Genomic DNA, 17,497 nt, shown 5'->3' on the forward strand with positions numbered 1-17,497 from the left:
GGCTTTCCTCGGTGAGAATTTTTTGTACTCCTTTAATATTAAAACCGGGTGCGGAAACCGGGTTAGAGAGAGGCACCTTCACATTGTTTTGTCGATATCGATATAAAAAGATTTTAACTATTTTTAATTGCCCCTATTAAAATAAATGACAACTATAGCAAGAAAACACTTAAAAAGTGGATGGATTACTAAAGATTATAATTGGTGGGGGATGGGACAAATTTTAATATAGGTAACATATTCAAATTGTGTTCGCTCAACACCCGAATTCACACTCACACTTAAACTTTATATATCAAATTTGTTGTTTTTGGTTTATAATCTGTGAATATATAAAACATATAATATTATCAGCCTTCTTATCACATTTGCAAAAAGTAAAAAAACATATATGTTCAATACAATTGTCGAATAATGAAATTACACAGAAATGTCTTTTATGTTCACGTGTTAGTTTTCGTTTCAATTTTAATGACATTTTAAATTAAATTTTTATCATCGATAACTGTAAGGTACATCACTACGCTTGAAATTTATTTGAGCACGTAGTCACGCGACGTCATATGTCACGTCACCCTAATGTTTTGTATGACAGCGTGTTATAAGGAAAGTGAAATGGACGCTTGGAATCAGAGGCTCAGGTGTCAACTTTCATGAAATATTACATTGATTGCGTCACATAAACTTATTTTACATAAAGCTTACGAGTATTATGTGATTTTTTTATTTATTTGTCAGGATTTAGTCTAAAGTAGAAGCACGCCAGACGGCTACATCCAGCGAGTTATAATAATAGCAACACAAGACTAACAAGCTTAATACATTTTCGATTCTTTCTTTATTAAGGATATTATTGTTTTTAGGTTCTTTTCGTGTTTATAACTACTGCTACTATTAGTAAGAAGGTATTAAACTGCAATTGTTACATGTTATACCACAAAAAAAAATACGTCGAAAACTTCAGGTCACATATCCTTCTCTTTGCGTCTTTTTTCTATTGTGACGATGGCCGTTTACACAATGGCGTGAAAGTAAGATGCTTCTTATTGTTGGTATAACAATAGCTTGTTTCCACAATGATTGAGGATGGAGCTACTCTTTATATAAGCTTAGGGCTGTATCCACAATGGGATGTCTTCGTGACAACCCTGGCTGTATGCTTATAAAAACACATTTAAAACTGGAGTAGATAAGAATTGCAGACGGTTTTATTGGGCAATATATTTGTACCAAGTTACAATAAGTTTTAAAATATATAAACCATCTCGTGTATATTTTAATATGTTTTTAAGTAACCTTAGTTGGTTAAGTAAAATAGTCTTATTATTTTCCAAACGTGAGAGTTTAGTCGACATGTCTTTTCGTTTTATGCTGACTACGAGAAAAGTAGTACTTAAGCGGAAAATAACGACTCTACTAAAACTGGAAATGGAAAACTATCTTAAGGTACTTTTGTAATATGAAACTTAGATATAGTTACAATCAAAGAGACTGAAGCTAGGTTTTTGCAGTATATATTTAACATTATAATATATAAATCTATTTCATCATTTAACATCTGGTAAGATCGTTGTCAGGTGCTAGCTTTTTTTTATATCATAAGGTGAGAAACGAGCGGGCCGCCACCTGAAATTGCTGAAATAGCGTAGTGACCGTTGCCCATAGACATACGCAATTGCATATGCGTGGCCTACCTTTAATCGACGGAGGAGAGGATGCACACAAAGAAAATATCCTGCCTTTCCATGCATCCTCCCATTCGGAAAGACCACTTCCACTTCCCATCCTTTCCTTATAAGAAAAATGGTGGGAGGGGAAAAAGGACTAAGCCTTCGGGACGCACACTCATCAGATGAAACGCGGAAGTGCTTCCACTTCACGCCTATCTTCTGTGTGGTCGGGGTATTTCACAGAGCGGGCCGGGCTAATTCGTGCGAAGATGTTAAAGCCGGCTCTACCACTGTTAAAATTTTATTATTATTCAATGCAAAAAAAATATGTATACCTTTATAATAACTCGAAAAGCAAAGTGATTATAATAATTTTGACGAATAAAGGATTTACAAATAAAGAAAGACGATGCGAAAATGTATATACCCAATGTATGTCGAATGTCTTCTTTTTATGTTTATTAAAACTTTTTTCCAGTCATTTATGGTTTGCTATACAGATATTTGCACTTCACAGTCGATATGCCGTCGCAATAAACCTGTCAGTTGTGGCATGTGAAAGCTTTTAAGTAAAATTAACGGCCATTGTTATATTTTTGTAATAACAATTCGATGGAAAAACCTGGAATTGTAATAAAAGAATTATATTATTTATCTAGTTTCGCTCTATTTTAGTAGCACAAAATATACAGCGTGTGTTAATCGCCGAAGAAAAGAGATTATATTTTTTGTTATGATTCTATGATATTTTATCAATCATCATTAATCGATTAATGTACAATATATCATACAGAATATGGTTAAAGATATTTTCGTATCTATATTACTAGTTCAAACAAGAAAAATTATTAACAAGAAGGACCTTTGATACTATCGCTTTAGAAATTTGATATAATGCAAGCTTGAGTTGTGCTCGGCAAAGCAAAATGTTACTTGCTTTAACATCGAGCACTTTGGAGACTGAAAACTTTCACCGTCTAGTTTTAATTATACGAACACGTTTATAAAATGCTAACGTAAATTTTCATTTCAAAGGTTTTGTGTAGTATATTATTATTAATAATAGAATGGTAATTATATTTACAAGGTAAAATATGTGTTACTAATGTAACTAAATTGTTTGATAGCTAAAACATTTCTTGTACGAATTCGAATGAACGATTAAAAACAATGTTGAGTGACCGTTGGTTTCTAAGGTCATAATCTCTGTATAAAACATATCATCATCCCTGTCTTTTATTGTGACAAAACAAAGATATTAATATGTTTTAAACGCAGATTTTGGTCTCGGAAAGCCACAGTGAATCTACTATTTATACATATACAGGGTGTACAAAATTGCCCCAGAAGGTGTAAAATTTTTAAGTTTTTAAAAAATGCCCTTTATTTTTTTTAATACCCAGAGGGGAATTTTTATTTTATTTTTCTGGTGACCCTTGTGACCACCCCTATGTTACGTAACCTTTTGGGACAACCTGTATAGTCAGGATTTACAATAAAAACATATGCTTTAAAAAATATTTTTTGTACGAGTGAGTATTTTATTATAGTTGTGGGAACTCGTAAAAATAATAACAGGAATAAATCTATTTCATTTGATTACAATATTTTCAATGGGTATTGTGGTTTATTACTCTTGTTATTATATATCGAATACTCTTGAATACAGTTGTTGTCCCGTTCAAGAGTTACTTCAAATAATTCACAACATACCAGTGGCTTTTTAATTCTATTATGGCAATGTTCTATCATATATATTTTTAACTACACTTACGTAATAATTAGATGTTTTAATAATTAGAAACAACAAAGGTGTTTTATGTACTTTTCATATTTAATTTTAAAAATAGAATAAAATATTCTTAATTTACAGACGAACTCAATTGTAACATATGCAATTATAAGCTTATATATTTTTATAACTCTTTCACGGAAAGATTCAATAGTTTTAGCATAAAGAGTTCTTTTATTAATCTCATTTTCTTTAGTAAACTCTATCATAGGCCATTAAGATGAAAGCACTTTACTTAATGCAATACTCTTGGTGGGTAATAAAATAATAAATAAGTGAAGCGAGTACATAAGACTTAAGAGCATTTTAAAATAAGTACTGGAAAAGCTGACGCACACTGCTCTAAAAATAACAGTAGGTCTGGTAAAATATTTACAAAATATGATTGTCTCTCTTTTTTTATTGGAAAAATAGAGATGACTATATTTTTAAACAGTTGTCTACAGTGGAAGTAACGGCTACTATTTAAATTCATTAATCTTAAAAGTTAAGTTTTATATCTTTATTCTTCCTAATATTATTAATGCGAATGATTTGATAGAAGGATGGATGGATGTTTGTAAGAAGGTATGGCCAGAACGATTTTACAGATCACGATGAAGTTTAGGACAGACGTAGAAATATAATCTAAAAGGACGCATAGACTATTATTTTTTTTATTCTGTGCAGATGGAGTTGTGCCAGCCAGTCATTTTTATTTATTTTTTATTTTATTTTAAGAATTCTCAATGGAGTATTACTTACCCATTTGTTTAAATAATTTAATCTTGCATCTCCCAGCTACGATTCTAATGTAAAGTTGTGTGGAATGTATACATTTTATTCCCACTGGCTATTTGATACTACAATATACATTTTCTACTACAATAACTAAACAATAACTAAAACATTTTCCTTGGGTTCATTTCTTCGTTCATTGTTTTTTAAATAACTATTACATTAATGCGTATAAAATATATGTTTTTAATATGGTGAAACTTCAAAAATATGCAAGACATATGCCCTTGAATTACTAACTTATCGATTGATTTATTAATTCAATATACTGAACAAAAACATGTGTTGTTCATAGTATTAGGCTAAATAAGGCTACTAAGTTTTTTTTTAACATGTTTGTATGTATTCCAAACACAGTTTCATCTATTACAAAGCAACGTCAAGATCAGAAACTTGAAACAAATTGGCCGTTTCTCTGAAACTGCACTTTTGCAAATCTCTAACCTTTTGCGAAACAAAGAGCTTTGACGTGTTCGACACAAAAGAAAGCACTTCTGAACGGCCCTTGTAGTCACACAGTCAATACTAATATGACTGAATAATTCTATTGAAACAATGCAAAAAAGACGACTGCAAAAATCTCTAATCTTATCTTACTAATATTATAAATGCGTATGTTTGGATGATTGTTGTTAGAAGGTATCTTTAGATGGGCTTCCTGGTTCTCGGTAAAATTTGGCATAGGTGTAGAACGTAGTCTTTAACAACATATAGGCTACTAATCAAGTTTTTTTTTAATTTTACGAGAACGGAGTCGCGGTCGACGGCACTCTTTAAAACTAAACAAAATCGATGTTAAGAAAATTCAGCAAAAACAAAAATGCTTTAATGATATATAATATGAAATGTCTCCAAATCTACACTAAATCAGATCTTACAATATAGATATAATAAAAGAAATCTAGACTAAGGTACTGCTTAACCAATTTATATTAGTTAATTCTACATACTACCGTGTGATAATTATCAAGAAAGTACCTTAAATCAGTTATTCAAAAATGAATGTGTGTCATCATTCTGAACCTTTTGAATACAGATGTGGATCCAGGTCAAGAGGGATTGTAATTCTATACTTGGATAAAGGCGAGTTGATACTTGGTCGAGTGCTATTCACTTGTTTAAGGTTCTGTTTCTCCTGCATTTTTGAATAGAAATCGTGATAATGAATATATTTCTTAAGCAATTTATAACTTCGCTGTCTTATATTTAATCACAGATAAACTTATAAATTAATAAAGTTAAAAGTTCGTTTGTTGTCATTTTGTTTTTAAGAAATAAGAACATTAGAGAAGTAAATAGCCTTTGTATGTTTTTGAGACTAAAACAGATATGTAAAAATGTTAGTTTATTTTCCATTGTTTATATAATTTGGATAATGCAAAGTACGATTGAATACCCTTCGAGAGCAATCGAATACGAGATTCTTTACCCGCTTCCGTACCGCGGGACCAATTAAAAATTCCGCCGCAGTGTATCCGTGATAAAACGGAAACTACACGTATGTTTTATTTAAACGCAAACATGCTGATTGAAAATGCCTTTAATTAATTAAAAATGTTTTGTTCCATGTGTGGTCGCCGTTGGGAATGCAGAGCACAGCTTGAGTAAGTATATTCTTTGTTTATTTAATTCGATGTTACTGATCAATTATTATCTTAGACAATTTACAATTTGACTAAACACATAAATGACCAGCGAATTATAAACTAACCTTTTTTTTAAATCATAAGGTGGCAAACGACCGAGCGGCCACCTGAAATCGCTGAAATAGCGAAGTGACCGTTGCACATAGACATACGCAATTACATATGCGTTGCCAAATTATTAACGATTTACGTATCGCGTTAGACATAATAAACCTATATTATGATAATTATTTTTCATGTCCTAAAACATCTATCAGTTATCGAAAGCATCAGAAAATAATAGTTTTCGATACGAAAGATTCATAAATACTTTACTTTAATTTTTTATGATAAAATTACAGTCATTTTTATTGTTATCAAGTTTAATAATCATTTTGTCATACGTTCAATATATGCTGACGGTACGTTTTCAATTTGAATATTCAATAATCGTGTACATTTTCTCTATTAATAAATTACACTAACGCGTATAGTTATTAAATAAAATTTTATTATTCATACCATAATACGGTAATTACCTTTATTACTATGAAGGCAATTGCCATATTGTGCGCTTTCTATATGGAAATTGACTTCGTAAAACTAATGCTGCAATAATAATTTAAACAAACGTTACCACAGACTAACGCTTGTATTAGAACAGTTTGGTACTTGTTATTAAGTATAATAAAATAATATCAAGTAAATTAAATTTAAAAATTAGCATTGGATTTCGCATTAAGTCTTTATTAGAATGTGTAACTGTCTTCTTCAAAAACCTAAAATTAAAAGTATTAAGAAGGCAATTTCCCTCTAAAAATATACAGCGACTCTGTCTTCTTAATACTTGTAAAAAAAAAGTTAGTATCACCTCTTAAGAAATCTTGTAAGATTTCGTTAAAAATGGTTGTCGTACGGTCAAACTGTTGGTGCACTTTTGTTACAAATATCATAGTTAATATAACTTGTATATTTATTTAGGACAACATCTACCAGTTCGCCGCAAGCCAAGTCTCCAGCTGGCAGCAGTGCGGGAGCAGTCGCCAGCGCGTCCACCGCGCCCGGGGAACGCACGCCCACCGCACACAACAAGCAGCTGCAAAATGTCAAGGGTCAAGACCATCCGCCGCATCCATCCGTGAGTATTGCATAGTAACTTCACAAGGATCAAGATGATTTAGTTCCAATATACACGGACGAAATGTTATTGGTTGGTATTTTATGTTTATAATTACGGATTGTATTTCAATGTGTATTGTAATCAGATTGTATAATTCGTGGATACATGTTAATAGGTTTTATAAGTTTTTCAATCCTGTGAATTTTTCGCACTGGAGAGTAAAGTTTTTTATAGGATGCCACAGAGTAAGTACAAACAGAGACATTGGATTGCGTGTTTTTTCTTTTTTTCCTCTATCTAATTATGTAGGTCAATGTTGCTTAGTGTTTATTGGACGTAATTTGAAGTAATTGTTGTTGGAATTGTATTAGTCAACCTGTTGGTCGTTGAACGTTAAAACGAGAGTTAAACTTTAATTAGGATGTATTATTTAAGCACGTGGATGTTTTTGTTTGTTTGTGTCGTTTAATTGTTTTCTAATTACGTACGTGCTCTTCGGTGTTTATAAGTATATACAATAAAATTGAAACTATTATAAGTATTGTAGGTCCCTAAATAATAAAAAAAAAATAGTTCGTTAAAATGAATTCTTATTAAAGTGATTTTCTTTACGTTTATACGTTTCCACACTTCGTTACATTATTTACGCAATGAACAATTCTTTGAAAAATTAATTTTATTTGTTTGATGTTATGTACGTTTCTAAAGTCAAACAATAATCTTACTTCTTACTATCTTACTAATATTATAAATAAAAATCTTTAGATGAAAGCATGAATGGATGGATGTTTGTTTGAAGGTGTCTCCAGAACGGCTGAATGGATCTCAATGAAATATGGCATACTTATAGAACATAGTCTGGAAAAACACATAGGCTATTAATTATTTATTTTCAATTCTGCGCGGACGGAGTCGCGGGTGACAGCTAGTTACAATATACATTGTCTGGATTTAAAATAAAATATAATAACAGTTAAATTTTGGCTCGTGACGAGCGCCTTGTTTACTTAAGAGATATTTTTTTATTAACAATGAAAGGAATGGACAATTTGTGGTATATTTTACTATGTTGGTTATATGACAAATATTATAAATTTTATTAACCTAAGATGATAAAATGTTATAAAGTTAAATTAAATTTTCAGTAAAATTCAAAGTACATTGTTAGACACCATTTGTATTAGAGTACTACAATTTCATAAATTATTTCTATTCATTTTAAAGAAATTTTCTTCACAGCGTAAACGATCTGTGAATTTTCTTTTGTTCTTAAGTATACTAGCAACTCAACGGAGCTTCGCCCGGACTAGTAATGCTTCTGTTACAAGATCATAGAATCTTTCTTAGAGAACGACCTTAAAAAAGTTAATAGTTAATTTAATCACATAAATTTAGCTTTAATCCATTTCTATATTTTTACATAGACTTAACTTGTTTTTGGTGGGTGAAAGTAAGATTAATTCAATTAAATTTTCGTATAAACCATTCTATTCTGAGCAATAATTTCATTAATTTTGTTGGTGAAAACTGTAACGCATGGATACTTTTCACATTAATTATGTCAGCTGAAGTAAAGTTGTTATGGGAGTTTTAATACTGATAAAAAACCTATTTAAATTAGGTAACAAACTAATTCAACGAGAACATTGGTATTGAATGAGCGCGGAAACTTATATCATTACGTACTTTTAAAATAAACTTTATTAAAAGCTCTTACATGCGGTATTTTATAAATAGTTAAAATGAAAACACATCCAATATATTTAGTTGGATTTATACAGTTATGTGATTATGTAGATACATAAATAAGGCTTTCATTTCATTATTGAATCGTCACGTGATTTTGAATGCTTATTTGTAACTACAAAATGTGTTTCAGTCGTTTTTCTTTTCAATTTTAAATTAAACAGGGTAAGATATTGAAACGAAAATTAAAAGCAACTGGTCAGATATTAGCAAAAGTAAAAATATTTAAAAAGTAATGAGATTGAATGTGGATGGCTACAAAGGTAGAGGAAGACCAAAAAAAGTATGGAATGACTGTGTGAAAGAGAATATGCGTAGGAAGGGGGTAGACTCGGATATGACGGCAAAATTTACCTTCAAAAGTAATTTAACAGTTCTTTTGTAATATCAAACAGTGTACTTATTAATAAAAAGTGGTTTAAGTAGGCGTTTGGCCGCAATATGAATAATTTAATAGTAGAAATGACCGTGCAAGTAGAGTTGTCGTGTTACAAAAAAAAGTCAATTATTATGTAACCTAGTTTTACCTTTATTTTTTTAAACTAACGGTCGCCCACGACTCTGTCCGCACGGAATTAATAAGAAAGGCTACTTATTGCCTATGTGTTCTTAAAGACCATGTTCTATATGTATGCCGAATTTCATTGAGATCCGTTCAACCGTTCTGGAGATACCTTCAAACAAACATCCATTTATCCATCCATGTATCCATCTAAACCAGTATTTCCCAAAGTGGGCGATAAAGCCCCCTTGTGGGCGCTGCAGGTTTCAAGTTGCGGGTTATAGTAAAAGTTTCGTTTAGAATTCTCCGTTAATATGCATATATAGGTCACAATAAATAATTAAATTTGAAGTTATAGTGGTTTTTATATATGTGAAAATATGGGGGCGTTAAAAAATATTTATTCTCAAAGAGGGCAGTAGACAAAATAAGTTTGGGAACCACTGATCTAAACATTCGCATTTATAATATTAGTAAAATTTAATGTTTGTCAACTGTCTATTTTTTAATTTAAAGAATAGTATAGATACATTCAAGATGGATTGCTAGTAAGGAACTGAATATCCGTCAATTTGAGCTCTTATTGACGCCACTGCTTCTGAATTATTTATAAGCGGCCCTCAAGCGGGTCAGATTCAATCAGACCCTCTTTAAATTACTTGTTATGTGGAGAAAAAAACGTCCAGTCATATCGTCTAATGCATTGTTTCATTAACTATATTGCTAATTTATATGGAGAACGGGAATTAATGCAAAAGCTATATTAAGATTACTTTTTATTACTTTATAGTGATCTGTTTCATCTCATGTTAATAGAGTAGCTATCGTCTCCGACTGTGTCAGCGCAGAACTATAAAAACTTTATTTAATAGCCTATGTGTTCTTCCAGATTATGTTCTATATCTTTATCAAATTTCAGCGACATCCGATTAGCGGTTCTGGAGATACCTTCTAACAATTATCTAAACAATCGCATTTATAATATTAGTGAAATTACTCAAGATTTTATGTCGCTTTATAGAACTATCGTGTCGTTGTTGTTGTAGTGTAAAATATTATTTATGATGACAAAGATTACTATACTAGAACATATGAGGATCCAATTAGTAATTTTTTACCATAACTTATAGAGAATTCTTTGTTTACATTGTTTTCTTTCTTCTAGTTTAATCATATTTTACAATAACTATTAAAATTCTGTCTAACATCTCAATTTATTAACAAGGGAACTTAATATGTAACTTGAAACGGAAGTAACTTGGTTTGAAGTAAAAACTAAGTCGGACAAGTTTGGCTTGCCCGTCGAAGTAAGGTCCGAAATGTTCTTCGAAGACCTACAACTTCATTGTTATCTTATCATGTAATAGACGTCCTATAAATTAGTTTAGAACTTGCTCTAAATTCAAATTGAAATCTACATTTTCTTTTAATTAGTCCAGCTCACTTTTCTTCTTGAGAGTCTCATTTTTTCATTTCATAGTAAATCTATGCTAAGATATTCCTTAACCGTGATAGTAAATGATAGTAAGATTGTGTTAACGATTGTAACTAATTACAGTCAAATTCAATATCTTAATAATTTATACAGTTAATAAAATTGAAGTGTCTGTATGTAATATATAAAAAAAATATTTCTGTGGCTTATAAATAAAACCCATTTTTTTGTCTGTCCGCCCACAATCTTTGAAACTGCTGGACCGAATCTAACGAAACTTTTACTGGAAAGTATCTGATATAAGCGTTAGTAACTTAGCCTACTTTTTTAAATTCGTGAATCGTCGACTAAAATTGCCAGATGTCCACAAAGACTAGAAACATTTTGTTTTATTAAATTGAATATGTTATCGACCCTTGAATGACATGACACTGGCACTTAATAAAATTGTCATTAAAATTTCAGCAAGCTTTGCGACCTGTCGAAATGTTCCCTTATGATTTTATTAATTTCATGCATGACTTCGCTTTTCATTACTCTCATTTGTACAAGGGTCGGACCCTATAAAAGTTTTATTCAATTCTCTAACCATACAGTTACATCCTATAGATGTTTCATACAAGGCTGACTACTAACTGAGAGTCGATTTTCTAAATGTAATTTTTGTTATTCATAACAACTCTAAAGGAATTTATCTGTACATAAAAAAGCCTCCTTATGCCTTTTACACCAAACTTTTATTCTCCTAATTGGGCTGTAGGTTATATCTATTCCTCTATATTAAGTTATATTGTGAGTTTTTCTTAAATCTGTACTAACATATTGTGCAGAGAAAACAATTGAACTTTTTTTTATATCATAAGGTGGCAAACAGCGAGCGGCCACTTGAAATCGCTGAAATAGCGAAGTGACCGTTGCCCATAAACATACGCAATTGCAAATGCGTTGCCTACCTTTAATCGACGGAGGAGAGGATACACTGAAAGAAAACATTTTCCCTTTCCATGCGTCCTCTCAACCGGAATGTCCACTTCCACTTCCCATTCTTTCCTTATAAGAAAAAGGGTGGGAAGGGAAAGAGGACTAAATTAGGCCTCCGGGACGCACACTCATCAAGCGAAACGCGGAATTGCTTGCTCACGCCTGTCTGTCTGTGTGTCTACTTTGCCTCAAATAAACTCAAAATCTGCTCAACCTTTTTTTGCTAATTCTTCAACCAATAAGAAGCACAACAGTGTGTTTCCTTATTTGAAACAGTTTAATTAAATCAGACTTTTGTAACGCCAAACTACGTAAAGCAATTTTTTTTTGTGAAGGAGTTCCGCTGCAAGTCAGTCAATGAATTATTTATAACAAAGTCTACGTGATCCTGCCCTTTCATTGTTTCGGGTTAACGTGGAACATCAATCACAGCATATAAGATGTACATACATATACAAAACTGTTTGGCTGCATCACTTGGAAAGTTAGATTTACATCATTTAAATTTATGAAAAAAGTGTGAATTGTCAAAAAATCTCGAATAAAGTGGTACATAAGATTTATAAAATCTGTTACCTTAAAATGTTGATTGTAGAATAATGATTTAGCATTTCTACTTGTACTATAATAAAGTTGTTTATTTAATAAAGAATCCGGTCAAAACAACGTAACTTTAGCAGAAATATAATCGAGAGCGCCTGCCACATTATGATACGATTCGATCCCAAGTCACGATCGTACTTTTGCAGCAAGAATACGTTAGGCGTTCGACTTGTTTAACGAACCAATTTACTACATCCGATTAAAATGAGATACGTCTAATAATTATCAATGACAACATTTTCTAACAATGACTTTAAAAGTACAAAACTCAATATTTTTTTAATAAAAATGAAGACATTACATCTGCAGTCCCTCTAGTTTTGCAGATGTCTACCATATTATGGTCAATCGTCGAACTTAATAAAATGTTTTGCAGCAAACTAACTTCTGTGTAAAAACTACTACACTACAACGTTTATTTTTCGTATTTTAAATATATAGAATACTTTATACTTTGTTTAAATACCGATGTTGCTTTATCTATGTCTGATTTAGGTCAAAAGGATTATATAAAGTTTTTGCAAACTAATCAACAATTCACACGCCAAAATTACAACGGTCGGTTTAACGTCCGGACAGTAATAAACATTAAAGCTTTGTTAGTCGTAGGATGCTTGCTCTATTCATAAATGACATGCGCCCAGAGGTCGGAGTGTTATGTATGAATTATTCAATATTCGACGGTTTTAGCTTAACACGAGTTATTTTAGGATACAGATTACATTAATATGTATGATATTAATATATCATTTCAACGTAAGTCATATGTGACCTAAAATATTATAGATACTATGTAAAATTCAATGTAAAACAATTTTTGGTATTTGCTGTTCTTTATTTTTCAATGAGAATATGAGGTAATAATGTTTCTGCCGTACATGTGTTTTCCCAGTGGAAACTGGCGGTTACATGAAAACTTTCAAATTAATGACTCGAGAAAAGAAACGTTAGTGTAGGCGTTAGTTTTAAAAGTAAATCTTACTAATATTATAAATGCGAATGTTTGGATAGATGTTTGTTTGAAGGTATCTCCGGAAGGACTGAACGGATCTCGCTGAAATTTGGCATAGGTGTAGAATATAGTCTGGAAAAAGACATGGCTACTTATTAAGGTTTTTTTTTTTCATTTAGCCACAAACCCAATATTCAACATGAAAAAAAAATTAATCGACATCACAGGGGACCGAAGAGCTGGCAGCTACCTCGGTCAAAGAATTAGTTTAGCTGTACAGAGGGGGAACGCTGCCAGTATCTTCGGGACCTTGCCTAAAGGGACTCCTGTTATTAATATATTTTAGTTAATTATTCGGTTTTTTTTTTAATTTTATTTTATATCATAGATTTAAGAGTTTATGTATTCATAGAAATAAGGATGTAAATAAATAAATTTAATACATGAAACCTAATTACACATTCATTATCAACAACCAAAATGTTAGAGTCCCGAATTACTTTCACTAAGATTCAATTGTTGACCTACCCTGGACTTCTTTACCTTTTATCGACCGACGTTTATATCGCAAGTAAAAGAAACCGTTCATACATTTACGTATTAGTTTCACCACATATTTCAACAAGCCCAAGGTTCGCGAGAAAAGTATTTTTCCAGACAAACGTTTATTGGCGCCGCTCTTGAATTATTTATCGTCATCCCGCTCACACGGGTCAGAATCAACCATGCCAGAATAATTTGCTGGCTTCGTATATAAAAATCTATTCGTCATTTTATTCGATACCTGAAATATCTAAATTGCTTTTTAATCATTTATTTTCTTACTTTAAAAATGTTTATTATAACTGAAAATTCTAAAATACGGTGCTATTTTCTCAAGTTTTGTTGACTACAAAATATAACTTATAGTTCTTTTATAGTTCTACTTTAATTTTTTTTTTTTAAATTGCATACTTTTTAATTTAATTTTACTTATGACGTATAAAATATTGTAGCAAGTGTGGAAACGACAAAAAATTTTAGTATGTTTAAAAAAGAACTGTTTTTAAACTCTTTCGAAGTCTCGTTTAACTTCAAAAAATATCTGTTTCAATTTTATGTATACATAAAGTGATAATTGTTAATAATTCACAAGAGCAAATCCTCCACAAATAGTATATATTTGAAGTGGATTATGATGGGATATGCATACATGATAAATTAAGTTCTCACGACGTACACAATATTGACGTGCGACCAATATCAAATACAAAACCAGATCCCACTTATACGTTGAGCTGTGTTCTCAAATTTATAAAAAAAATAAAGTTATTTTTTTATCTCTTTAAAAATTTTTTGCGTTAAAAAACTGTGTTAGTGTAGAAAATTGATATGTGTTTATCGTAGTTTAGTAATTTTATAGATGTTTTAATCTATCTGTGTATTTTGTTCTCTTTTTTTTATTTTGATGGACTGTTCTAAATTATGGATTCTCTTTCCATGCTTTCTCCTTCAAAAATGGTAGGTAGAAGAGGTTGTATAAGGAAAAACTAGAGGAAAATTATTTAAATAGACAAAGGCTTTACGCTATTTCGCACTTAATTATTTTTCTTCTTCATTACATAAAGTTGCGAATGCTTTGGATAATAAGCTTGATTCCAGCTAAGTTTGCTTATATTATTTATCTATATACTACTTATATACTTCATTCAGGTATTAATTAAATATTGTATAATAGCTTGTAAAAAATAAATTTATTATAATCTAGCTCTATGTCATCATCGGAAAGAGCAAAAAAAAATAAACAATACTTTTTAAATAGTGATTTTTTGGTATTACGTAGACGTAGAACTTAAATTAATACACAATAAATATAGATAAGTAGAGCACTCCTTACTAAACTTAACCATTATTAAGTTATTCACAAAGTGCCACTCTATTGTTTTTTTTCTCTACATTTATTGTACTTTACCAATTTTTTATACTTACTTTTCATGAAGAGTGTCACTTTTGAACTAAGAAAATAAATTAAGAAAAATAAACGGTCTTCATTTTAATTAATAGCCAAGCCTTGATACTATAAAAGGCTTTTTAGATAATTTAGGAATTTAAGCAACGAGCTATAGTTTTTTTAACATTTACTATGTAAATATGAATTATTAAATATAATTTCTTTAGGTTTTTGGTAGGTTTTGTCCGTATTTTTATTACCTTTTTCTTATATCATAAGGCAGAAAACGAGCGAGCGGTCCCATGAAATCGCTGAAATAGCGAAGTGACCGTTGCCCATAGACATATGCAATTGCATATGCGTTGCCTGCCTTTAATCGACGGAGAAGAGGATGCACAGAAAGAAAATATTTTCCCTTTCCATGCATCCACTCATCCGGAAAGTCCACTTCCCATCCTTTCTGTATAAAAAAGGGGTAGGAAAGGTAAGAGGACTAAATGAGGCCTCCGGGACGCACGCTCATCACACGAAACGCGGATTTGCTTCCACTTGACGCCTGTCTTCTTATTAACCTACAATAAGGTCAAATATTATTTTATTTGCTTACGTCAAACTGAATTATTAATTTGATTTAATAAATCGCCTTATTTTTATACACCAAGAGTGATAAGCACATTGAAATTTATAAATTTTAACACGGTTTGGAAATAAATCGTGGCAATAAATTTTTTCCTTTAATGAAAAATATTTTGTTTTTTTATTAGTTAATGACAAACATTTGATTAATATTTTGAAACAGTTTACTTAGTGGTAAGGTTTTTGCTAAAATTGAAATAGAAAAAACAAAAGAATAAATTAAATTTGTTATAACACCGATCACGATTTGAAATTACAATGTTGTGTTTGGCACTTTTTATATCTGTGCTACTACGTAAACTGCACTACTAAAATTAGTAACAACTTAAAAAATTTATAGAAATATTAATCAAAGTGTGAAAATTATTAAGCATAACTTAACATAGTTTTAAGATAACTTTAGTTTTTATTTATAATATGTAATATAAATATGACATATTTACATCACCACATATTTATTATACAAAGTTAGATAATAAATTGTAGGCGCTTTTATTATATTGTTTGTTATTATGCATCAATCGTTTGAAATATTTCGATGTCAATATAGGAAATTATAGTAATTTTATGTTCAAATATTAAACAATGCTAAATCATCAAAAACTATTGAACACTACCGGTTTAGACCAATTCTATTCAGTTCGTTGTCAGCTCGTTTACGTCCCCAACCAGGGATCGAAACTTCGCTGCCCTGAATTAGGCGTGATTAGTCAACCAATGTACCTCAAATCGAATTAGTTGACTTCAGACTTCTGATCACATTGATTTCCTTCTTCATAAGAAGTTATAGCTTTGTAAACAAATAGCCAATTCTCTTTCATATTAATAACAATAAGATAAACGATCCTTACAAATTGAACGATTGATGCACAATTACGATGAGCAACAAACGTAGCAGTCCATTGTGACATCACTTTAAAGTGTTTCCACTGTGGACTGACAGATGGCGTTCCTGCAGAACCGTTCCATCTCGCTGGTGGACATGTACATCGATAACTCGGAGCCGTCAGAGAACGTCGGGCAGATCCATTTCTCCCTCGAATACGATTTCCAGAACACAACTCTGATATTGAAGATCATACAGGTAATGATATATTCTCTTCATATTAAAAGGCAAATGAGCCAGTAACCGTCAGCAATTGCACATCGCAAAGAGGCTCAAATCTATCCTATTAAGGTTACGAGGCGTTAGTCGTCCGCACGATATAGTTCACAACAGTCAGTGCCAACGTGCCTTGTCTCTAGAACCACAGAAATAGGAAGACAAGAACAAGGATAGAGGTAAAGAAGATATATGCAAATCACGATTCTTAAGAATGTAACAATAGAATTGAGAAGGGCATTAAAGGTGCAGTACATAAATAACGTTATGATTTGAATTACCATTTTAAATATAATTTAATGCAATGTTCCAGGGAGGCCTCAATTCTTTGATTGCTTTCTTATTTAAAAATATATCCTATTAATCATTAACCATTTAAACAGGATAAAAGAACTAAATGATATGACGGGCGAACAACGTGTGATCTCTACATCGACGCAAGTTACATTTGTGCGCTAAACGTTAAGCAAATCTTACTTGTTACTTGAACATCGTGGTAATTACAAAGGCAAATAAAATAATTGAGCATCGTGAACGAGAATTGCATTTAATTCATATACTACTTGCGTACCACATGACATTGAGTTATTGTGTACAAAAAGACTGAATCCTGGTATCTTAAAGAC

General features: G+C 31.2%; 1 protein-coding gene across 6 annotated transcripts in view; it reads left to right on the top strand.

Annotated features, from left to right (window-relative positions):
- Syt7 (Synaptotagmin 7) overlaps positions 1 to 17,497 on the top strand; it is a 202,288-nt gene that overhangs the window by 180,896 nt on the left and 3,895 nt on the right. For all 6 annotated transcript variants that reach the window (XM_013320489.1, XM_013320488.1, XM_013320493.1 and 3 more), the window contains 3 exons: positions 5,832 to 5,843; positions 6,846 to 7,002; positions 16,713 to 16,853. In XM_013320489.1, the coding sequence (XP_013175943.1) occupies positions 5,832 to 5,843; positions 6,846 to 7,002; positions 16,713 to 16,853 (310 nt within the window). The remainder of the gene's footprint in view (positions 1 to 5,831; positions 5,844 to 6,845; positions 7,003 to 16,712; positions 16,854 to 17,497) is intronic.

This window comes from Papilio xuthus, unplaced genomic scaffold (genome assembly GCF_000836235.2).
Source record: "Papilio xuthus unplaced genomic scaffold, Pxut_1.1 DF825946.1, whole genome shotgun sequence".
Taxonomy (NCBI): Eukaryota; Metazoa; Arthropoda; class Insecta; order Lepidoptera; family Papilionidae; genus Papilio; species Papilio xuthus.